The following is a 24961-nucleotide window of genomic DNA, read 5'->3' on the forward strand; positions in this document are numbered from 1 at the left end:
TGGCATCTTCAGTGTTCGAAGTGTTTTCGGAGCACGACCATTGAAGATGCCAAGTGAGATTTTGGCGAAACGTCTGCAGGATTCCAGTCGGATGCAAGATTTGCAGGATTCCAGTCGGATGCAGGATTCCAGTCGGAGTTCAACGAGCGAACGGATGATATCCCGGAATATAGTGTCATCATATATATATATATATATATATATATATACTATATATATATATATATATATATATATATATATATATATATATATATATATATATATATAATATATATATATATATATATATATATATATATATATATATATATATATATATATATAGTATATATATATATATATATATATATATATAACACTGTGCTTGATTGAAGAATTTAAGTGCGCTATCAAAAGAGTCAATAACATGAAAATCGATACAGAAAGGCTCAAAGGGTCTGCACTGCGGAATAATGAATTAAATTTTACTTGTGATTTTAGGGCAATAAGTAATGTTGGTAAAAACCCATAGAGAATTTTTCCATTGTAAAACTCTGTTAAATTAGTCTGTTAAACAAATCTTATGACGCAATTTCAACTCATATTCAAATAAACATAATCATATTTTGACGAGCTATTCTCAAAAATTCACTGCCGGATATTATGAACCTGAATTAATTTTTTGATGTAAACCAAAAAAAAATCATTTTATTTCTGTGCAATTATTTCAATAATTAAAATGCCTAAACAACATATTCCTAGTATCTCAACCAAATAAAAACCATATTTTTCCTCCTAAAGAAACAATTAGCATTTTTCAATATGTTGAGGGGGATCTGGTGTAACCAAAGCAGAGACTGTCCCTTTTTAGTCCTCTAGTTATTGATCGGTGATTTTACGAGCTGTTAAAAGCTTCCCGGTACCTTATCATACATTTTCTCATAGACCACGTACGAGGGCTACTTTATATTTCGGAATTTGTAATAAAAAACTACAAGTTACCAATAAATATGACTTTATTGTTTTTCAAAATATTCACCCTGGCGGTCAATACACTTTTGCAATAGATAAAACCAATAGTCAAAGCATTTTTCCCAGATCGATGCTATTTAAACGCATCAATCGCTTCTTCAGGTTTCAAAAATACTTGCCTACGTAATTTATTCTTAACATATAGGAATAAAAAGAAGTCATTAGGTGCTAAATCAGGACTATATGGTGGATGGCTCATCAAATAAACGTTTTTAATACTCAAAAAGTTCTTTGTTTGCACTGATCGGTGAGAGCCAGCTTTGTCGTCATGGAGAGTGATTCGTCTTCGGCGGTTGGTTTTTCTAATTTCTTCGAAGACTTTCGGCGAATTAACTGTTTTAACTTTCAACACGATGTAACGTGGCCAGTTTTCCTGAAAAAAACTGCAACCATTTGTTTCCAGGTGCTTCGCGCACGAACTATTTTTGTGGCCTTTTCTCAAGCACCGCGATGGTATTTTTGGCATTTCCTTAGACCAATCAACACCAACATTTTTTTGAGCTGATGTCAAATTGTGTGCAATCCAACGCGAACAATTTTTTTTAGCGGCTAAATGTTCAGGCAAAATTGTATATATGCTGGTCCCACTAATGCCCAAAGATCTCATCTCATGCTAAGTCACATGACGAACCTGCAAAATAAGTTTCCGCACTGCATTAATATTTTCTTGAACAACCACGGATTTTGGACGACGTTCACGAAATTCGTCCTCACGGAAACTATGACCACGACTGAAGTCCGAAAACCAGCGATAAACGGTCGTCCTAGATGGTGCTTTAACTCCAAAAGTCGAATTAAGTTCATCAGTTGTTGAGTTAGTCCACGTTGAAAGTTGCAAAAAATTATTGCACTAAAATGCTCCCGATTAAGTTCCATTCTTAACCATCACAATTTTTTAAATTTATTACAAAAAACACAAACAACACTCTTTCGCCAAAACCTAACTGAGCAAACCTAACCTCAAAATGTGAAACTTCCCTATAAAAATTTTAGTCGCCAGATGGCAGGACTAGTTTAAGAAAATCCCGAAATATAAAAGGAAGACCTGGTAAATGGTTTTCCGTGTGCATTCGCAACGCTAATGGACGACGCTTGAATAGAAAAACGCGACTTCGAAAAACCCTTAACGAACGAAAGGATAACAAAATATAGCGGCATTTCTCTCAGCACTTCAACAAGTTAGTGATAAGCATCGGCTCCGCCGCGTTACGTACGTACGGTAGAATAAATAAAAGTTAAAAGCACCCCCTCCGCTGCCCCGCGAGCTAAATCCCGCCGAACCGCTTACCTCAACGTGCTTGCCGTCGGTGCCAATGGCGTCGCAGTCTCGGCTACGTGATCCTGCAGGAATTGACACAGATCGCCGTACGGCGCGTATTCACGGATGCAACCGCACAGTGTCTGACATTCGACGGAAATGCCGAGCAATGACGTCACGTTCGGATCTTTCAGACGCCACATCGTTTTCACTTCCCTGTGAAACAAATAAAGAAGGAAAGTTTAATGAGGAACTAGAAACTACATTTGAAATTATTTGGACTAACATATAATTTAAAATGCTCCGCAATTCAAATTAGTCTTTAGGAAACGCAATACCGTTGAACTAAAAATAATTACGATAATAATATCAATATTGAATACCATAAAGGTAGTTTCTTCAGAGGGAATCTGCCCAAACGGTCTCCTTGAGAAACTATCCAAAAGGCATTAAATTTCTTATGCAGAAGACGGTCGCCACAGTAAGCTTGAAGTGAACTCTTTCGCAGTCTAAGTACAGCTGACCCGGCATCGGGTTGCACACTTCTGATATTCTATGTCTTCGTTTTTTTTCAGTTTTGCACAGCTTCTCGACATATATTTGATGGTTTCCTTACCTTGTCTGCTCAATCCACACTATCTCTATTCTCCTCACCACCATTTACTTGCATATGCGTAACTCCATATTGACACGTCGCTATTAATCCCTGTTTTTTTTTACACTCTAAATATGTTTGATGGTTTACTTCCGTTGTGTGTATAATGCACACTTTCTTTCCTCTTCTTCTTAGCACCATTCACTTCGATATGTAACACTTATTTTATATCTGCAATGTTTCCTTGGATACTCTTTGCCTATTTCGCTCAGCTCTCTTTTACGCATCATCTCCCTTTTTCCTCTTCATCCTCCTCTTTTTGTTACTAGCTTTGACTATCCTATCCCTTCCATACCCATATCTCTCCACTCCAAATATTAAGATTCTTCCCTTTCTGTTCTTTCATTCCCAGTTCTATTTCATGTATAATTAACTACCTTCCACTCTAGTTACTATCCTTCTTCCTTTATATAACAATAATTTGGATTGACCTACATCGAACTCAGCTCAAAACAGTTTTAAATAATTATTTAGTTAATAATTGGAGACAAATTACTTCTCAAATCAAAGCCACCACTAAACTAAATAACTCATTATCTACAGGCATTGATAAAATACCAAATTACTGTATTAAAGATTGCGCGTTTATAACTCTAACGTCTTTAAATATCCTTTTTAATTTCTCTCTGTTGACAGTATATCCATCTATATGGTATCTAAATTATTCAAGAAATTACTAGTAAATTAGTAGTAATATATGGTTTACTTCTCATGTTTGCATAATTCACACTTTCTCTCCTCTTCTTCTTAGCACCATTCCCTTCGTTTATTTTATGTTTCCAATATTTTCTTGGATACTCTGCCTATTTCGGTCAGTTTCCTATTCATCACAATACTTTGCACTTTCAAGTCAATCTCTTCCATTTTCTGCTTAGTCCTCCTCTTTTTGTTACTAGCTTTGAGTGTTTTTTCTTCCCATACCATTATCTGACTTCACTTTTAATATATGGACCTTCCATTCCCATACCTCTGCTCTATACATTAAGGTTGCACACTAAATGTTATCGAACACCATTTTTTTTATTCATGCACAAATTTTCTCTCTGTTCTATCATTCCCCGTCCTATTTTATGTGTATTCTTCGCTTAAACAATTTTTTCATCCTCCGACGTGCATTCACTCTCGTTCAATTTCCTTCTTCCTTTATTTAGTAGCAATATTTTTTTTTGGCGTTTTCCTCCTTAGATAGTATCCATTAAGTTTACATTAATTAATGTAAATTATTTGATATTTAAAATTTTGAATAAAATCTATTGGAAAGAAAACGAATTAACTTTATGTTATAAAATATATTTTGTTTTTGAACATAGATATTAATTTAAGTAATCATGTTCAAGGGATCACCAGTGTGCTGTATGATTTGGTTGAGCTACGTTCTAGATTTGGAAATGTCAAAGCTTTCAGTTTATCCTGCACGATGGTTGTACCTTACCTATTAAAAATTAAATTTCGATGATTGTAACTACTTACTATCACACACTAGATAGCGCAAAACCATTTTAAATAACTGTTTAGTTAATAATAATAATCAAAGTCACCACCCAACTGAAAAAGTCAATATCCGCAGGCCCTGATCAATCAATCAATCAATAAATTAGTTTAGAATCAGCTAAATTCGCGGTGTAAGAGTAGAAAAAAATGGATTTGCAGCTACGGCTACTAATTTGGCGATTTACGAGATGAATCTATTGGAGGCCTTGGAGAGGGGGCAAGTGGATTCTGTCTACACCGACTCTTCCAAGGCCTTTGACAGAGTTAACTTTGATGTGTCGCTCTTAAAATTAAATAATTTGGGTTTCACTAGAAAAGCCACAGATTGCATATTAAAAAAAATCATCGAGATATTTTCGTGGATACCCCAAGCAGGTGATTTTATTTAACATTTTCATAAATTATATCAATCATTAGTCGATTGATATACAAAAATAACAAGAAAATATTAACAACCTTAACTTAAATAATGGTAAGTACTTTTTTATTAGCTTTTTTAAATGCTGTAAAAAATATGAATCCAATCACACAATGAATAATGAAAAATTGTTTTATAAAAATTAGATTAGAGATCTAATCGTAGTTTTTAATGAAAATGTTGATTGATCACTTATCAGACATAACACAAAAAGATCCAAAGCTCATAGGTTTGAATAATTGTGTTGAATTTTCATTTGACGTCCCTGTTACTGGGTGGTTAGCCCTTTTTTGTTTTTCCGACCAATATTAATAAAGCTCTGTTACTTTTATAAAATGCCTATTTATCTCGTAAATGTTCCTCAAAGTAGTCTGGCCACTGTATGACCAGCAGATTGATCCTATTGACAAGGGTCAGAACAAGTTCTTGAGGTATTGTAATTTTGAGTTAGGAATACCAGCTGCAAACTTTGACAAAACAGGAAAGGTTTGACTTAGTATTCATTCTTAAATTGTTGAATAATATTGCTGATGGATCTGAACAACTAAACAGAATCAACCAAGGCATACCACATACCACCACTAAAAGATTGAGAACCTTTTCGCCTTAATTGTTATTATAGATTATAGATAGAGTTTTACAATTTTTAACTAGACACTGTGATATAAAGCATTAAAACTTAAAGACAACAATCACAAATACCTTTTTTTTTGTTATCTAGATATATTAATTAAGATATATTAAGATATACTAATTTATCTATATCTAGATATATTAATTCTTTTTAACAATTCGCGTTTGTAAAATACCTAATTACACACCGATCTAGAGTGCGGGAAGCGTCACTTTATCAATTCAGTTTCGTTTCCCACGGAAACGAGTCACTTCGGATATTTCCTGGATTTTACTGCACGGGTCTGGGAACAATATACCCAAAAACTAATACACAGAAAAATGTTATGTAATATATCAGAAAATTTAAATACCTATTAAGCGACACAGTTTTTGTATTAATATCTTGCCAAGACCAATTGTGCATTTTCAAATATCCATGTCTCATCAGCACAAACAAAACAAAATTGAAGGTTAACATAAAGTTTTAAAATTGTGTTTATTCCGTTGTTTGTATGACATATCCAATAATACATCTATCTCTGTCTAACGTACACAGCTAAAAAGAGACAACAATAGCAGAACCGATCGGAACGATAAACGAATAGGTTTAATGGCAACTGGTAAATATTTTGTTTGAATGGTACGAAATTTAGTAATTCGGTAATCTGTTATTATTTTTAATTGGTTAAATTGTGAATTTTTCGTGACGGTAAACTCTTTACCTCACTCGTTTATTAAGCACTCGCTCCGCTCGTGCCGAATAATATCTCATGAATTCACTGTCATTTATCGCACTTGCTGCATAGTATAACATTTCATATTTTTACACATGTAATAATAATACTTATAATCAGGAGAGACATTTTTTTTTCATTACCGGCAGTGCCGTGTAGGAGTTTTTGCCGCATCGAATATGCGGTACGCGACACACGTTTTAAAAAATTCCAAACATGGAAAACAGATAGTCGGGTAACGGGAAACTGAAAGCGTTTCAATAAACATCGAGCCTGAATCGAAATATTAAATCGATTCGAAGCCCGCCCGAGATAAGGTGAATATGATATTCGCTTGCCAAAATCGAAATAAAGCAATTTCGAGGCACGTACCGCCTCCTTGAAGCAAAGATACGAACCCGCGCTCCGATATAATATACGCTAACACGGCAAATTGTCTACTTAAATTTTACACACTCCTTAGTTATTTGCGTCTCTAGACGGTAATATTTGGAAGCGGTTTTTGGTTATCGAACAACGCGAAATTTATAAGATCGGGGACGGAAGAGGCCTCCTTAGATAGCTCGTCTATGTATTTCGTTCCGTTTTCGATGCTATTTAAGATTACAAAAGGACTCATACTAAAATAACTGAGAAAAATATTTCTGAAGCTTTTAAAAATCTTAAACTAGCATGTTTTTCAACGTCTCTCAGGTCGTACACAAACTGTGATTAATGGAAATAAACAATTGGATATGTGCCGCGTTGTTATACAAAATTTAAACAACCTTATACTTTCTTTACAGCATTGCTATCACCCTGACGCAGCTGACATATTCATTTTTCCGTAGGAGGTACAGCTGGCAAATACAATATTCAAAAAATCTGTTTCTACTCCGTTTTGTAGAATACCTATTTATACATCAACCTAGCGTGCGGGCAGCATCACTTTAACACGTGAGTTTCATGTGCCACGGATGCGAGCCACCTCGGACATATATATATAGGGTTTTTTTTACAGCTGTCGCTGTCTCCCTTCTCTCAACCTACGCCTCCATCCATCTCTGTGTTGCCATTCATCTCCGATACCTCTCTTTTCCATAGATTCATCTACTTCATCCTTCCAAGATCTTCTGGGTCTACCCCTTTTCCTTCTACCTATGGGGCTCCATTCTGTTATCTTGTGTATCCACCTATTTCTGTCCGTTCTTCTTACATGCCCATACCATACCAATCTCTTTTCTTCAATCAATGTTAAGGTATCTTTCTTGACACCCATTTGCTCCCTGATCTCCTCGTTTCTTACTTTGTCTATTCTACAACTTCTCCTCCAGTATTCCATTTCAGTGGCCTGTATTTTACTTTTGTATTTTTTGTTGATCACCCAGTTTTCCGCGCCGTATGTCATTACGCTCTGGATTATGGTGTTAAATATATGTGATTTGTTGTGTCGAGTGATGTGTCTATCCCAGAGTATTGAATTTAGTTGTCTGATACAGTTTCGTGTCTGGCCTAGTCTACTGTTCATTTCTTCCTCTGTTGTCCCTTTTTGAGATGTTATGAAACCTAAGTATTTGAAATTTTTGGTTCTCTTTATTTGATGATTTTCATCGACTTGTAGGTAGGTGTCTCCATCTTCTGTTATTGCCAGGTATTCCGTTTTCGAAAAATTTATTTCCATTCCATTTTTTTCATATTCTTCCTTCAGTTTTCGTAACATGTAACTTCTTCGTCTTGTACGAGTACAACTTGGTCGTCCGAGAAATTCAACGTGTAAAGACAGTCGCCTCTGATTGGAATTTAAATTTGTTCACATTTTTTCTTCCATGGTTTTAAAATCTCCTCTAGGAATATTTTAAACAATGTTGGTGATGTGGAGCATCCTTGTAGCAGCCCTTTTGTTGTTTTAAAGCTTTTTGAGAGTCTATCTTCGATTTTTATAGATATTTGGTTTCCTCCTCGGACATATCTGGGATATTACCGCAAGGGTTTGGGAGCAATCAGATGTTTTCGGAGATTTTGTCAATTCAATGCATTCGTGTTGTTTTGCAAAAATCTACACAAATACTAAAGGTTTCAGAAAAAGTATAGTATGCAACACATTTGGTAAAGTTTTTGTCACGAGTTAATTTGGCACGAACGAAGCGCAGCGGAGCGAGTGTTTAATAAAAGAGTCTACCACACTTGTTTCATAATATACTATTACAACAAACATATTTTGTTGTGAAAATTAAGATAATCTATCTGCCATTATGTCACCCGCCATAGATAATAATTTTCCTCATTCCGCTGAAAATGTTTTAGATATAAAATTGAATTTTTCTACTACCATCTGTAAAATACCTAATTACGCACCGATCTAGCATGCTGGAAGGGTAACATTACTACGTCAGTTTCGTTTCCCACGCATGCCAGCCACTTCGGAAATCGCTGCGCTCCGCTCGCGTCAAATAAACTGGTCATTCAAATGCCGTTTAATTGTTGCATAATATACTATTTACTAACCAGATTGACGTCGGTTTCGAAAAGGCTTATTCCATTTTAAAGTCTCTTTACAAATATTACCTTAATATTAATATATGCTTTGTGATTCTTTGATATTACATTAGCATCAAGTAGTATCAAATTTATTTCGAAAAATAGATAATATATTCAAAAGACATTAAGTGAATTTTAAAGTTCATTCAGTCTAATACAACTTAACTTATTAGTATGTATATGATCTTAATAATATTTATATTACGTTATGATTAAATTTATCACAGGCTTAATTGGCTTGATTTTATTCAAATTTTATTTATCACTTCCAAAATGTCATAGTCAACACGAAATAGTCAGGAGTCATCAAGTCTGTTAATTTTTGTATATTCCCTATTTTGAAAATTTAACGGAAGGACGCTGTGTATTCTGGATGCTACAAACAGGACGCTTCGCCCTTTAGTAACCAACTGTTTAGAAGGATATAATTTGGTTCTTGAATAATATTGTCACATTTTAATTATTGCGAATTATTGTAGCCCATTTCAGAGTGTTTTTAATAAGCGAAGAATACAAAAAGTCTAAGATTATTGCTTGAGATACATTTTTGCAATACGTAGGCATCAAAGGGTGTCACAAACTTCATGAATTGTAGTGGCTCAACATATTCCACAGGACAATATTTCATTTATTTAACCTTAAGTAAAGTACGTAAGAAACTGACTTATTGTTCCATTTATCAACTAAGTTACTTAGAATTCAATAACATAAGAAACAATCCTCTAAGATATCTTCTTATCTGCCTCCTTTATTTGTGAATAAATATAAAACTAATAGATATCAATTTATGAAATAAAGATAAGACACCACAATCTCAAAAAATGTTGTGCGACTTTTCTGCTCCCTTTACCTTAATAATTTAATAAATATAACATATTTGTACCAGATATCATATTATTATGATATTAACACTTTTTTCTCGAAACAATGCAAGTAACAAAAACCACAACTCCTGTTATTTATAATTTTTATGTATTACCATAGTGCTTTGCATAACAACAAAATTATTATTTATTATTATTTATTATTATTAGATGTAATTTATACAGGATGTTATTGAAATGACATCATTTAATTTAATGGGTGAATCTCTGGGTCGATGAAAAAATGGCAAAAATAGGCAGTATTCTAAAAAATAGCTTTGTGCTATTACATCCTTATACGAGAGAGAATAACCAACCCAATATCGTGTGACATGTTGAAACCAAAAGAAATGCAAATGCAAAGTTGACTTATATACTAGACAAATCGAAGTCCTCCACTAAGGAAGCCAGTACTGGTGAGTCTTATTAGTGTCTGCCAAATTAAAAACGCTATTAAAATTTGCTATGCGAAATGCCACTCTAAAAGACAATAATGGAGAGTATCTCGCTTCATGCATTAAAAAAAAAAGGGAGAATTACCAACAAATAAAATAGAGAAAAGTGAAAAAAACGATACTATCCGTGATGAGTAGGAGCAATAATAAATCAACAATAATAGAATAACAGAGATAGTGGAGATTCTAAAGAAAAGGAAACTTGCTTACCTAGGTACGTTATGCTCGGAAAAAGATCTGGCTGTAGTTAGATTTGGATTTGGATTCGGATTTGCAAATATTATAGTGGATCGGATCGTTACTTATCTTAATTAAAGAAACATATTCCTGTGGAAATGCCGCGAAAGTAAGCACGGAAATATTGTAAGGGAACTCCCAAAAACCATATCCAATGTTGCTATACAGAATATAGCCCCTTTTCCCCCTCGGATCACCCCAAAAAGTAATTTAATAAATATTTCCCGATATCGAAAAAATCTGACGTTGTCCCAGAGATTCAACCACATCATTAAAGAACCACTTAGGTGAGCTTCAAAATGTTCTGTTACTCAACCACCTTGAAACCGTCGGGAATATATAAAACTACCTTCAATAATGAAATACCTAACGTTGTCTCAGACCATTAGACCATTAGACCATTGAAGAACCACTTAGCTTTTAAATGATGTATTACTCAACTACCCTGAAATTGTCTGATAGATATAAAACTACCCCCAATATTGAAATGCCCAATGTTGTCTCAGACCATTAGACCATTAGAACATTGAAGAACCACTTAGCTTTTAAATGATGTATTACTCAACTACCCTGAAACCGTCTGATAGATATAAAACTACCCCCAATAATGAAATACCCTAAAATTCGATACATTTAATTTCGCAATCCCAACAATATCTGACGTTCCAAATATTAGATTAGAACATTAAAAAGCCACTTGCGAGGGGTTCAAAATGATGTATTACTTCAACCACCTTGAAATTGAATAAGAACATTGAAGGGTCCCTTAGGAGAGCTTTAACCACCTTGAATCGGTCGGGAAGATATAAAACCATTCCCAGAAGTGAAATACACAAAAGTTTAATACATTTATTTCGCAATCGAAAAAAAAGTCATTATGAGACCTTTTGGGTATTTCATAATTGGGGGTAATTTTATATATTCCCGACGGTTTCAAGATAATACATCATTTTGAAGCAATCCTAAATGGCTGGTTGAATCTCTGGGACAACGTCAGAATTTTTTGAGGTTGCGAAATAAATAAAACGATTATTTGGTTGTTTCATTATTGGAATTTGATATATTCCTGAGCGTTTCGAGGTGGTTGAGTAATACACCATTTTGAATCACTCCTAAATGACTCAAAATCAGACTTAAATGGTCTGATTGAATGTCTGGGACAACGTCAGATTTTTTTTGAGATTGCGAAATAAATAAAACGAATTTTTGAAGCTCTCCCAAGTGGCTCTTCAATGGTTTAATTACATTCAATTTAATTACATATATCGAACTTTTGGGTATTTCATAAGTGGGGGATAGTTTTATATATTCCCAAGGGTTTGAAGGTGGTGGAGTAATACATCGTTTTGAAGCAATCCTAAGTGTCTCTTAATTGGTCTGGTTTAATCTGTGGGACAACGTCCGATTTTTTCGAGATTGCAAAATAGTAATTAAATATTTTTTTCTAGTCCCGTCTGTAAAATACCTAATTACTCACCGATCTAGCGTGCGGGAAGCGTCACTTTACCACGTCAGTTTCGTTTCCCACGAATCCGAGCCACTTCGGACATTTCCGGGATTTTACCGCACGGGTTTGGGATCAATCGGATGTTTCCGGAGATATTTGCCACGCTTTGAATTTTGACGTCTGTCCATTCTGACAGTCAGTTCAGTGAATATATTCGTGTTGTTTTGCGAAAATGTACCCAAAAACTAACGGTCGTAGAAAAAGAATAGTATGCAAAACGTTAGCTAAAATATAGTATTTTGGGGTGATGCGAGCGGAAAGGAGGTTATTTTCTGTATAGCAACATTGGATATAGTTTTTGGAATTCCCCTACAATATTCCGTGCTACTTGCCAAGCACAGGAATATGTTCCTTTAATTAACCTAAGCAACGAACTGTTTAATTGTAATATTTTCAAATCCAAATCCAAATCTAACTTCAGCCACATCGGAAAAAGGTACCGCATGCTACAACTATTATTACAGGGAAAAATACAAGGCAAGAGAAGCGTGGAGAGAAGGCGCACTTCATGGCTGAAAAACTTAAGACAATTATTCCGACCAGCCGCGTCCAAAGTGAGAATCACCATGATGATAGCCAAACTTCCTCTAAGAAAGTAAATCGGTTTAGACGAATGCCATTTAGAGACCCAAAAGCCATAGCAAAAGAGGAGGGCTCTCCGGATGCGTGGATGCTCATTGGTATTTAAAAACTATTTGTAAGAACTCAGTGAACAAGGTGAGGCTTCAGGTAGACGTCTTTATTGAAATATCTCTGTTGGTCTTGCACATTGTTAACAGTCCACTTTTTTTTTATTTGCACAAATTTGCAAAAACTTTCTGCAAAATTTCTGTGGGCATGGAACCTCGAAAGACGATTTGTAGTACAAGGGAGTATTGTCCGCGCTTACAAGTCACATTTTTAGTTGACACTAATCAAAAACTAACCAATTTTGCTAACGAATTGCAGAAAAAGAATTCATCCCGGGAGACCCATTAACTTCCTCACCGTTTGAATTCCTTTAGGTATTCCTGAGAGCCGAGAGTGTGCACGACGACGACGTTAAAATCGCCCAAACTTTCGGCGTTGCTTCCCACCACCTCACAGAGGTTCACGTCGCCGAATTCACCCTCGCCTATCTTCTCGACGACGCGTAATTTTTCGCGAGGGAACATTTTCATTTGTTCGAGCCCGTCGACCGCCGCGTCCGGTCCTGGACTCCGGGGTAACATAAAGTGGCTGTTAGTTGCGGACCTGGAAATAAAAACGGAACGTTCTAGAAACTGTCGATAAAATTAGGGTATATCGCCCGGTTATTTTAATCGTCTGGGAATAAAACCGGGCATTAAAACGTATCTCGTTAAATAAAACGTACTTTAACGGTCATAACGTCGGGACACGGGCTAATCTTTGTATGGAATGCTCCGAAATTATTGCCGAGGGGCGGATTTGGTGGGAATGTGGTGTGGTGAGATGAAGGTTCTCCGGCATCAAGAGTTGAAGCAAAAAAAATCTGGTGGGCGGGGCTAGATATACTTTAATATCTACAGACCGTGTAGCGTGTAAGTTTTTATAAGGAGTTCAAAACATAATTAAAAAAAATTATTTGACATTAGTTATAAGCAATTGCCAACCATCGCGGGTTCATTAACGTATTCGTTCGTATTTGAAACGAAATCGACATGAAAATGTAACTGGACCAGAAAATGATGATCGGAAGACCCAATTTTTACTGGATTTTGTTTGAAACAAATTAGAAAAACCCACTGTCAACCCAAGTAAGTGGGGTTTTAAGTATTTTTCTACAGCTTTCATGTAGATTTTAGTTCGATAAGTTATGAAAATGCTGTTTTTGCCTATGATCTGCTCAAAATCAAGAGGGAAAACAAATTATTTGCCTCAAAAATAGGGGTTTAAGTTCATCTGTTTTACGTCGATATCTGCTGGTTTTTTAACGTTTTCGTTACAATAAAGGCCGAAAATGCCGATTTTGACTCCTATTTGAACAATGTTGGTATGAAAAGGTAACGGTTTGGATCAAAAAATAATAATTTAAACTGATATCTGCAGCATTGATGCGGGTTTAGGTACGATATGTTTCAAAAGACCCGATTTTTACTCTATTCTGTTTGAAAAATGGAAGAAAAACCAACTATTAATCCAAGAGAGATGGTTTTTAAGTAGTTATCTGCAGCTTTAATGTAGATTTCAGTAAAATAAGTTATGAAAATGCTGCTTCTGTTTACGATCTGCGCAAAATCAAGAGGGAAAACTAATTATTTACCCCAAAAATAGGGGTTTTAAATTCATATCTACATTTTTAAGGTATATTTGGCTAAGAGGCGAAAAAGCAGATTATGACAGGAATCTAATCGAAATGGGCAACTATTTGACCCAGAAAGGGCCGTTTTACATCGATATCTTCTGGATTATTAACGGTTTTGTTTCAGTATAGCTCGAAGATGCCGATTTTGACTAGTATATCAACGATATTGATATTAAGGCTGCAAATATCTACTTAAAACCCCACTTCCTTGAATTGAGATTAGGTTTTTCTTATTCATTTCAAACAGATTCCGACAAATATTGTATCTAATACCCCAACAAAACTGCGCGATATCGGGTCATGGACTAATCTTTGTTTGAAATGCTGTTCGCAAGGAGCAAAAGTTGAAAAAGAAGTCTGCTCGGCGGTGCACATATACCAACCGCCTGTGGTGTCAGGTGTGGGGTTCAAAGTTCGCAAAGGAGGGTCAACTTACTAAAATAACTACAAAGAATTACCAATAAATGTAAATAAAAATTTAATATAAAAAATGAAGCACTAAAAGGCAAACGATAATTCTGAGCCAAAGATAAGAAATGATGAAGAAATTGGGAAAAGCAGGAAAAAAAATATTCTTTATATGATTGGAAAACTTTCTGGATGCTCAGTCGTATTTATAAACTATTTACAAAATCTCAGCAATATTGGGCACAATGAGGGTCCCAATTTAACCTCTTTTATTTTTGCACGTTGCTACCAGTCTACAATTTTTATTTATTTACACAAACTCGCCATATTTGTCAGAAATGCACTCTTCGACAAGACTGACGAAATATTATTTAAAAAAAAATAGGTAACCACTAAAAAATTATTAAAAAAAAAAACAAAAGTCATCTAAAATACCTTCGAGTTTAAATTATTTTCGAAAAAGTATGCACGTCGAAAAAATTATAGTACTAGTGAGCAAACTATATATTTTCCACGTTAGTACCAGCAAAGCCCATTTATGATTCAACTGGCTCGGTATTTTGAGTTGGGACTTTAAACTTTGCTCACGGTGAAGGACCTATGGCATCAAAAGATAAAGTAAAGGGTCAACCGCCTATGGTGTCAGATGTGGGGTTCAAATTATTATAGAATTACTAACCATCTAATCGAATGTAACCAAAAATCTTTAAAAAATACCAAAGAGTAAAAGAAACGCTGAAAAAGGAACAATAGAAGAACCTTTCAAGAAATACTTTATTTCAAACCGCTTTTACGGAATGTGGACAACGAATAATATATATAATTAACCAAAATATTCTGAATAAAGTGAACATGGTTTCAGTCGCACTTACATTTCATTGATGCTTAAAGTTTCCGATTTGTTTATAGATTTCACAGAATTCGGTAGATGGTTATACATCATAATGCTCTGACAATTAGATCCTTATCCATTTTTCGAAATTTTATGATTAGATAGCAGGATATTTATGATATAATATGATATATGATATAAGTTTTTGTTAGTAACACCACCCCCAAAATATTATGCGATATCAAAGAAGGCTTAATACTTCTCATATTATTCTGGTGTGTAGTGTCAGCTGTCGGGTTCAAACAAATACAAATTACAAACTAACACTTTAAAGAACTTGCGTTTACTTACTTAATTTACCATTGAACAGCTAACCAAAAGTAACAAAAAATGTATTAAACAAGAAATACCAGAATGAAAAAGAAAGATGGAAGAATGGACAACACAATCTTTCCATTGATAGAATAGAAGAACCTTTTAAGAAATACTTTATTTCAAACCGCTTTTACGGAATGTGGTCAACGAATAATATATATAATTAACCAAAATATTCTGAATAAAGTGAACATGGTTCCAGTCGCACTTACATTTCATTGATGCTTAAAGTTTCCGATTTGTTGATAGATTTCACAGAATTCGGTAGATGGTTATACATCATAATGCTCTGACAATTAGATACTTTTCCATTTTTCGAAAGTTTATGATTAGATAGCAGGATATTTATGATATAATATGATATATGATATAAGTTTTTGTTAGTAACACCACCCCCAAAATATTATGCGATATCAAAGAAGGCTTAATACTTCTCATATTATTCTGGTGTGTAGTGTCAGCTGTCGGGTTCAAACAAATACAAATTACAAACTAACACTTTAAAGAACTTGCGTTTACTTACTTAATTTACCATTGAACAGCTAACCAAAAGTAACAAAAAATGTATTAAACAAGAAATACCAGAATGAAAAAAAAGATGGAAGAATGGACACCACAATCTTTCCATTGATGGTTTGAACATTTGGATATCTAGGTTTTCGAATTTGCTCAGCAGAATGAAAATTCTTTTTAACGATGATAATAATATATGACATCATTGTTAACTTAATCTGAAAATCCTATATTTTGATCATTGCGTTTTTCACTTTAATTTTGCTGATCCTTTCCTGTACCTATCTCAACTTTACACACTACACTAACTGCACGATGTACTGTGCTAACCAAATTATTTTTTTCGCAGACCGAGCCCACGGTAACACTTTCGGTCCCCACGTCCCCACGGTCTTTATTTTATTTTTATATTTATTTTATATTATTTAATAATAAATAATAAAATAAAACAAATGAAATATTTTAAGAAAACGCATTTTCTTTGAATAATACAGCATATTTGCCATCAAGATAGATAGATTTTTATTTAGATAGATTTCTATTCGACTGAATACAATAATTACAATATGTTTACATCACGTCTAAGTATAAAAGAGAAAACAAAGTCTACAATAATAATAGGTATAACAACGTAATACATAACATATAAAAATAAACAGGAATAAAAAAATTAAGATATCGAACACTAACCAAACAGTTGCCACCACCAAAAATCGTGTAATCAGGTAATATCTTTTATCTTCTGTTTTTATTCCTCTAGACAGTAAAAATAATGCTGCAAATAAAAGATTTTATTTTGCTTTTAAAATTTTTAAATAGCAAGTTTGCGACTTGATTTGGAATTAAGTTTTATAAACTTAGGTCAAGAGAATTTTTCATACTTTTAGTGTATTTAAACTTCCTAGTTCGAAGCAAATTTGAGGAGGAAGTGGGCTATTTATGATTGTCTGAATGAACTGAAAACATATTTTTGAGTTATGAAGTTCTAATACCGTGTGATACATGTATGTATACTAACGACAGTGCCATAACCCCAAGATTCTGAAACATCGGTTGACAATGGTCTCTATATCCGGCGTTGGATATGATATAATTCTGATCGCCTTTTTTTGCGAACGATGCGCTTTATTAAATAAACCATATGGTCCTTCCAAGACAGCACTAAGGAGTGAGATTTATCCTTATTAAATATAAGGCGATTCGCTGTAAACCACATATAGGCAGGTTCTTTCGCCAAAATAGATAAGAACTAAAAGTTCAGATTTTCACGAAATTCAAAATTCAAAAAATTTCGTGAAAATCTGAACTTTTAGTTCTTATTTATTTTGATAAATGGATTTTCATCAAGTAAAAGTCTCCTCAGTTCAATTCTTTCGCCAACTGGGTTTTTATATTTGTGTTTTGAATGTAAACTAAAAACAATAATGAACCCATAATGGAAACCAGTGCAACTCCGTACATTACATTACATTCCTTAAACTTGGCATTTTATGATTGCAAAAAGCTGCTTGCTTTTTATTAGGTAGATAAGAGGATAATAGCTCTAGCACCATGGGTTCCAAACCGTAAAATTCCAAAGGCCTTGGAGAGGTCACACAGCGTTAAAGTGCTATGCTCACTCCCCTCAAAGCCCTCAACTATGCCAGCGACTATACGTAATAAATCCAAACTGGTCTGGATTTATCAAATTATTTGGAAACTTCGAAAACTATTGGAATAATTGATACGGGTCGGTAATTAATAGGATGAGACATTTCACTTTTTGCAAGTAAAGCTGTCAAGTACGCCATCCGACCCTTGAATATTGTAGTGCAAATTACTGTACACTCTACTGAGAGCCTCGTCAAAAGAATTGCAGGAGAATAATTCCTCGGCGTTGGTCTTTTCCATAGATGAAAAAACTTATTTATTTTCGTGCCTGCAGCCCAGTATTTCGGATTCACAAAACTATCCGTATTCTTTCGTGAAATACCAATACTTCTGGAGTCAAATGTTTGCAGGTAACTTCAGGGAATCTGGGTTTCAAGAATGACATCATGACTTCCGTATTTACTGTAGGATGCATATTAAACACATGGAGAAAGATCAGATATGCTGTGCAAGCCTCAGGCGAGGCTTGTGCTTGCGACCTCGCGAAATTTACCAATCACCTATCTGTGGTTCGGTATCGGTGTTGTCGACCGAACCCAATTGAATAAATTCGAAAATTTTGATTAGTTTTGCGAGATCGCAGAGACCGTCTTTTGTGAGCTTGCTGTAGCAAGAATCTTTGCTAATTTTTTAATTATCGAAGACGAATCTGCTTTTAGATTTATCGATTTTGCTAGTAGAGGAGCACAAATAGGAGATTTATGATTATTTGCTAATTTTTTCAATAAATTGTTGTGTCTTTTGAGAGAATGAATTATAATTGACTAATTAGATATAACAGCATCTTTTTCAATAGGTTTATTTAAATTTATTCAGTGACGAGATTCGTTATGCGTCTTCACCTCAATCGGAAACAAGTGAGGTTATGCAGGTCTTCTTCGCAATTAGGGCATTTAGCAGACTTTAAATCATTAATATATCTATTAGAGTCACCAATATTAACTTGGTAACCGAAAATTAATTAAAGCGTCTATTACGCTATTAGCTCGCTAATCAAAACATCAACATCGCCATTTTGCAAGCAATACGCACTCAAAATATAGATTACTACCCTGAAAAATAAGTCATAAGGAAACAAAAAAAAGGTGCCCTCAAGCGCGCAAATATCGAGAACATTGTCCCTTATTTCAATCAATACCCCCGATATCGTGGTCTAGGTTCATAAAATATCCGGAAAAATTGCTCTTTCAATCTTTATAGTTATACGTTTTACTGCTTTTTCTTAACAATATTTTATTATATTTTGCTCACCTCGACCTCAAAATGGGCGAACTGGGTGATGACACGCCGAACGGAAGCGAACCGTAGACATCTTTGCAGGGATAATAACCTTCGGGTGGTGGTGGAACTGGTGGAGCCTCAATGTCACGCTCCGGGTACGCTGACGTCAGCGAGTACCTTTTCATTATTACATCGGGGACGTCTGCAACAACGTTCTAGTTACGAATTGCATCAGATTTTTCCTCTATATTATTATTGTACTTCGTGAGAATTTAAAATTTACATTTCGCACCAATTAGGGAGTAAGCTGGTAAGCTTTCCCAGACTGGACACTGTTTATTTGCAAATTTAATGCGTGCGAAGTTAAGCGAAGTGCTTTTAAATGTCGCGACACGCTTTTCATAATTTAGGGAGTTTGGCCAGTTTATGTTTGCATTTTTTGTTTTAACTGGATTATAAGCACGTTCACTGTATATAATTCCGCGTTAATATCTATTCACGGATTTGTTGGTGAGCATTTTAGAGTTTATTAATGTCGTTAATTGGTACCTTGTTATACTGTAAATTCATTGTACCAGCTAAAATTTTAATCAGCATGATAAAGGTTGGCAATATATTCGAGAGTTATTCTATTGGTGTCAGGTGTGGGGTTTGAATATACTTACGTGAAATATTGAAAAAAATCCACATTCGTTTCGTGTGGAAAAAGGTTTAACAACCAGCGATTTACATCGCCTTGCCATGTTACTCCCCTGATTTCTAAATACCGTGAAGTAAGGAACAAGTTAAATCGTATCAGTAATAATTCGAATCTTTCATTGTCGAGTTTGCATAAACCTAATTTTATTATAAAATTATTATTGCAACAGTGTAACTCCTCATCAGTTCAATTTTCTATGTTTCTGGAGAATGTGGCATAAACTAACCCTGTGATTTCCAAAGCGATCTCTATCGACTACAATCAGCCAAAAAAATTGAGGGTCCATGGAATGAAAATGAGGGTCCAGGATAGCGGATCTCAATATACACTGGTAGTATCTACTTACTTGCATCATACAATAAAGACATAAAAACGTATACATTTTTTTTTTTATATTTATTTATATATTTATGTAGCCCTTCGCTTTGTGGTTGCAATACATTTTGCACTCGTATATATATCAGTATCATCTGTTACTGGAATGGTTTTTACAAAACTTCTGGATTCCTCCTGCGTCGGTTTTCGCTTAATTCAGTTTCAGTTAAGCTCTGAAGAAGCCAACAGGATAATTGGCGAAACGTCAGTAATTTCGACTAAGCAAAAACCGACGCAGGAGGAATTCAGAAGTTTTGTAAAAAGCACTAATCAATTACTCCATCACACTGGTTGTCTGACAAGATTTTTTACACAGATTTATTTACAAAATTTAATATGGATAATTTGCAGTTACAAAGCCACAGTAGCTCTAACTAAAATAAAGTTCTCCAATTTGTCACAGACAAACTGCGAGGAAAACGACGTTTTAACCCACGTTCAACATTTTAATGAAATTAAGTTTGAGGATGTTTTGACCGTGGATAATTAACACTTATGGTGGCAAGAAGAAACGAATGTCATGAAACAAGAAGAACTGATTGAATTAAGTACAAATGAAGGACTTACAATTCAGTTTAAAAACGGATATTAGCAATTCTGGCTGCGAATAACATACCTGTTACTTATCCCATATTATGGAATATAGAGGAAAAATTTATAATTTCTTTTCCATAGTTATACCTAGTGGAAAAGAAATTAGCCGAGAAGATTTCAGATTAAAGCATGCAAAGTTGACGCCAGATGTTGATAATTTACTATTAAAGCATCAGGTTCATCCATCCCACTAAAAACATTTACTTGTTGCTTAGTTTATTTTAAGCTAAGTATTTTTGTTACAATAGATCTAAAATTTTATTTTGAGTATTTTTAATTTTATTTTAAATTATTTTATTAATAAATATATAAAATTTAACATGTGTTTTACTTTAAATGTTTAATGCTAAACTTCACTGCAGTTAGTAATTTAGAAAAAAACAATATTATGTAAGTAGGGGGTATACTCAAAATCGAGAAACATGCCAATGGGTCTACGACACAAAACAGATTTGGAACCACTGCACTAAACCATCATTAATATAATATATAATATATCCTTTATATGATTACTTTTTACAAAACTTCTGGATTCCTCCTGGGTGGGTTTTTGCTGAGTCGAACTTGCTAACGTTTCGTCAATCATCCTGTTGGCTTCTTCAGAGCTTGTTGAGGGGGCGGAGCTAAATAAGGGGCATGGCTGATTCCCAGGTATAGACCTGAGTCGCGCTTAAGATTGTTAGGTTGTTTGCAGATATTTATAGACTCTCGGATTTTTGGTTGGTTGAAGAACTAATTACATGCAAGAATTTTTGTTTTATCGAATAAAATGTTATGTCCTGTTTCGTGAGTGCGTTCGGCAACAGCTGATGAGTTTATTTGTCTTAGCGGTAAGCCTCTTTCGTGTTCTTTGAGTCTAGTTGATAGTTTTCATCCTGTCTCTCTAATGTATTCTTTGCCGCATATGCATGGGATGCTGTAAACTCCTGGAATCTCAAATGCAATTTCGTCTTTGACGGACGGAAGATGTTGAGAGATTTTTGGACAAGTGGTAAATCTGGTTTTGACGTTCACTCGCAAAGTAGTGGACTGATCTTCGGCGTTCTTCTAGTCTAGTTTGTAATTTTATAGTGTTTTGTTGAACTGTGCTAGAAACTAAAGACCTAGTCATTATAAGCTATCTAATTTTTTGATCGTTTTTTACGATACCGTGGAGTAAATTATCTTTCCCCTTGTATCATAACCAGTTGGTTCCAAGGAGATATAGTTTTGTATGTTCTTCCCAACAGTGCAATGCAGTAATTTGCCGCATATCGAGAAGTCTTCTGAATAAAACTTTTTGTATAGTAATTTGATTAAAAATGTTTGTAATACTTCCACGTAACTCAAATGAAACGCGAGAACTCCACCCCACGCAAGAATCTTATAGGTGAGATAAGTTAAACCAGGACAGTAAACGAACTTCTGAGTTGTGAAGCGTTTAGAAAGTCTCTTCGACATCCGTGGAAAAATTCTGATATGCCTAATAATGTACAATTATACCCTGATACTTAACATACTTAGTTTATATAGAACATATGGTTAGCCATCTTAATTGATTCAAAAATATTTTTCAGACGAGCAACAGATCGGATAATCTACTGCGCGCCGAACGCAAAAAACCGTATCGTTATAATTAACAAAAAGCGTGACGGAACGGCGCTGAAAATAACAAGTAATTAACAAATTAAAATTTCTTTTAATTTCGACGTTCAACGTTGTACACACATATGTAGTGGGAGTTTCTGACAGTGACTGATGTTAATTCGTTTCACCGTAAACGAAACACTCGACGTACAGGTTAAATTGCGAGAACAAAAACAATGTTTAAAACTGTTTCGAAAATTGTTTCTGGAGCACGATGAATCGGCATAAAATTAATTATACCCGCGGGTTGTGTGTATCTCGGTGAAGTTACTCGACCTTTTTGCTTTTGGAGAGATTAGAAACCCGACTCGTTGGTTTGTTTTACATTTACCGACACCGCATACTCAGATATTAAAGTTATTTATATCCTCAGAGAGCAACCGAAGGCATTACGTATAGCAACGAATTAGAGAAGGACGTTGTGCCGCAGCTATGGAGGCTCAGTCTAAAAAGAAGCTTTTTCAGAGTTGCAAAAATGAACCTAGAAAGTTTATCAGCAAAAGATCATGGCGTATAAGGATGATATCACCATCACTGACGTATCGGTCTATGGAGTAAAAGAAATATTTACAAAAATAGAAAAAAGATTGAGGGAAAAAACTAAATACGAGGAGTGTGGTACCCATGTCCCTAACATATTTTGATAGTGTCAGCCAGTTTGCGGGTTTACTTTTTTCCTGATACAGAAACGTTAGACGCGTTTTGCTCGGCGATGTCCTGCAGTAAAAAAAAATGAAATAAAGAATGTTTATATTTTTTTTTGTAAAAAATGGAATACAGTCCTTTAAAACACTTGAAATGTTGACAAAGGCATTTGGCAAATTGATTGTGAGCAAAAAAAAATTATAAATGGTACAAACTGTTCCAGGGGGGCCGAGAAGACGTCCATGATGAACCTCGCTCTGGATGCCCCAGCACGTTAATAACTGATTAAAGCGTTGAAGAAGTGAAACAAATGGTATTGAAAAATCATCGAATCACTATTAGAGAAGCGACTGAAAACGTCGGCATCTCTATTGGCTTATGCCGTGCAATTTTTTTAGAAGTTTTGGCCATGAAACGTGTAGCAGAAAAATTTGTTATGAAACTGTTTAATTTTGAGAAAAAGGACCGTCGAAGGAGCATCGTTCAAGAGTTGTTAAAAAAAACGGTATATGGTTATGACATCAATACCAAAGCCCAGTTGTCCAAATGGAAGAACCCAGAATCGCCAAGACCAAAAAAAACCCGTCAAGCTAAACGCACACGTTGATATTTTCTAAAAGTTTTTGTCTTAGGCCTGGAAATTACAACAAACTTTTACTTGTGTGTTTAGAATTATTGTCATTTCCTTCTATCTTAATTAGAGGATAAGTACTAGGGTTGCCAGCAATATAAGGAGCTGTTGGTAATAGGAATCTTCGTTTCTGGATCTATTGATCTATTAATTATTAATTACTAATTACTAATTATATATTTGCTTGTTACAAATTAAACAGAAAATAGTTATTGCCACAAGCCAACCACCTTTATGATCCTGCTCAATCTAGAAAGAAACATCTTTTAAACATTTCTATCTCACTCATCAACTAGAAACAATTTTTTTATTCCCAGGATGCTTTAGATGACCTCAGAATTTTGACAGACATTAATAATTATCAGTGCAGATGTAAGCATTGAGCAATTTCCTTAAAAAGGAGTCCGCATAGATCAAAATTTTTCGTGAAAAGAATTCATTTTGCAAATTCTACGAACTGTGGGATATTTTTCCATAGAATCAGGTACTACAATTATGGTTAAAATGGTTCCAAAATATAGTTAACCTACTGGAATTCTGTGACGCAAATTTCCCTGCATTTATAGAAAAATTGGTTTGATGACGTCACATTTTTGGTCCCGTGGGTGTAATTAAAATTGTTTTAAATTTAATTTGGGTTTTTACACAACATTTTAACTTGTTTTCTCAATTTCTGGAAAAAATAAAATTGTATGAGAAAAATCTGCATAAACATCGTTTCTTCGAGAAATTTTAATTAAATCCAGGTCCAAGTAACTTGCAACTATATATCTCCAAGAGTAAGAAACGAATATCCAACAACCAATCCAAATAAAGGAAAAGATCCTAAAACAGGTGTTTAGCTTTCTGTACTTGGAGTGCTGGGAGGACTTAAATAGAACAATTTCACAGCTCAATCACGGTCCAAGAGCAGCAATCAATTGGAAGTTTTCGAGATGCCAATCTATCGTATTATACTCAAATACCATATTAACAACGAATAAGTCATGCGCAGGTTGGGAATCTACTAATGGACAATCATAAAATAGTAGTAATATTAATATTCCTTATTGCTGAGAAAATCAAAGTATCAATTGATGGAGATACAGTGAGAAGAAAATATGTCCCCAGCAGATCTCTACATACTTAGCTGTATCGCTTTGTAACAACGGTGCTCACGGCAGATGGGGTAAACTCTAATTTCCACAATGCAAAACGCAGTTACTTCGCCATTGTTTTCACCCCGTCGGATTTGAAGTAACGCGGTTTTTGTTGAAGTTACCGCAACTTCGACTTTAACGTACCAAGTTCTGCTGCTTTCACGGTACACATTGTTATCGCGA

At 34.7% G+C, this 24961-nt stretch overlaps 1 protein-coding gene across 2 annotated transcripts in view; it reads right to left on the minus strand.

Annotated features, from left to right (window-relative positions):
• LOC132707617 (discoidin domain-containing receptor 2-like) overlaps positions 1 to 24961 on the minus strand; it is a 226835-nt gene that overhangs the window by 39077 nt on the left and 162797 nt on the right. The window contains exons 11-14 of one of the 2 annotated variants that reach the window (XM_060679522.1): positions 19099 to 19270; positions 12752 to 12997; positions 2303 to 2488; positions 1193 to 1645 (exon numbers count right to left, since the gene is read on the minus strand). In XM_060679522.1, the coding sequence (XP_060535505.1) occupies positions 1633 to 1645; positions 2303 to 2488; positions 12752 to 12997; positions 19099 to 19270 (617 nt within the window). In that variant the 3' untranslated portion in view covers positions 1193 to 1632. Of the gene's footprint in view, positions 1 to 1192; positions 1646 to 2302; positions 2489 to 12751; positions 12998 to 19098; positions 19271 to 24961 lie in introns of those variants that run through there. The other variant, XM_060679521.1, reaches the window with a different exon arrangement.

This window comes from Cylas formicarius, unplaced genomic scaffold (genome assembly GCF_029955315.1).
Source record: "Cylas formicarius isolate icCylForm1 unplaced genomic scaffold, icCylForm1.1 PGA_scaffold_9__14_contigs__length_23061073, whole genome shotgun sequence".
Lineage (NCBI taxonomy): Eukaryota > Metazoa > Arthropoda > Insecta > Coleoptera > Brentidae > Cylas > Cylas formicarius.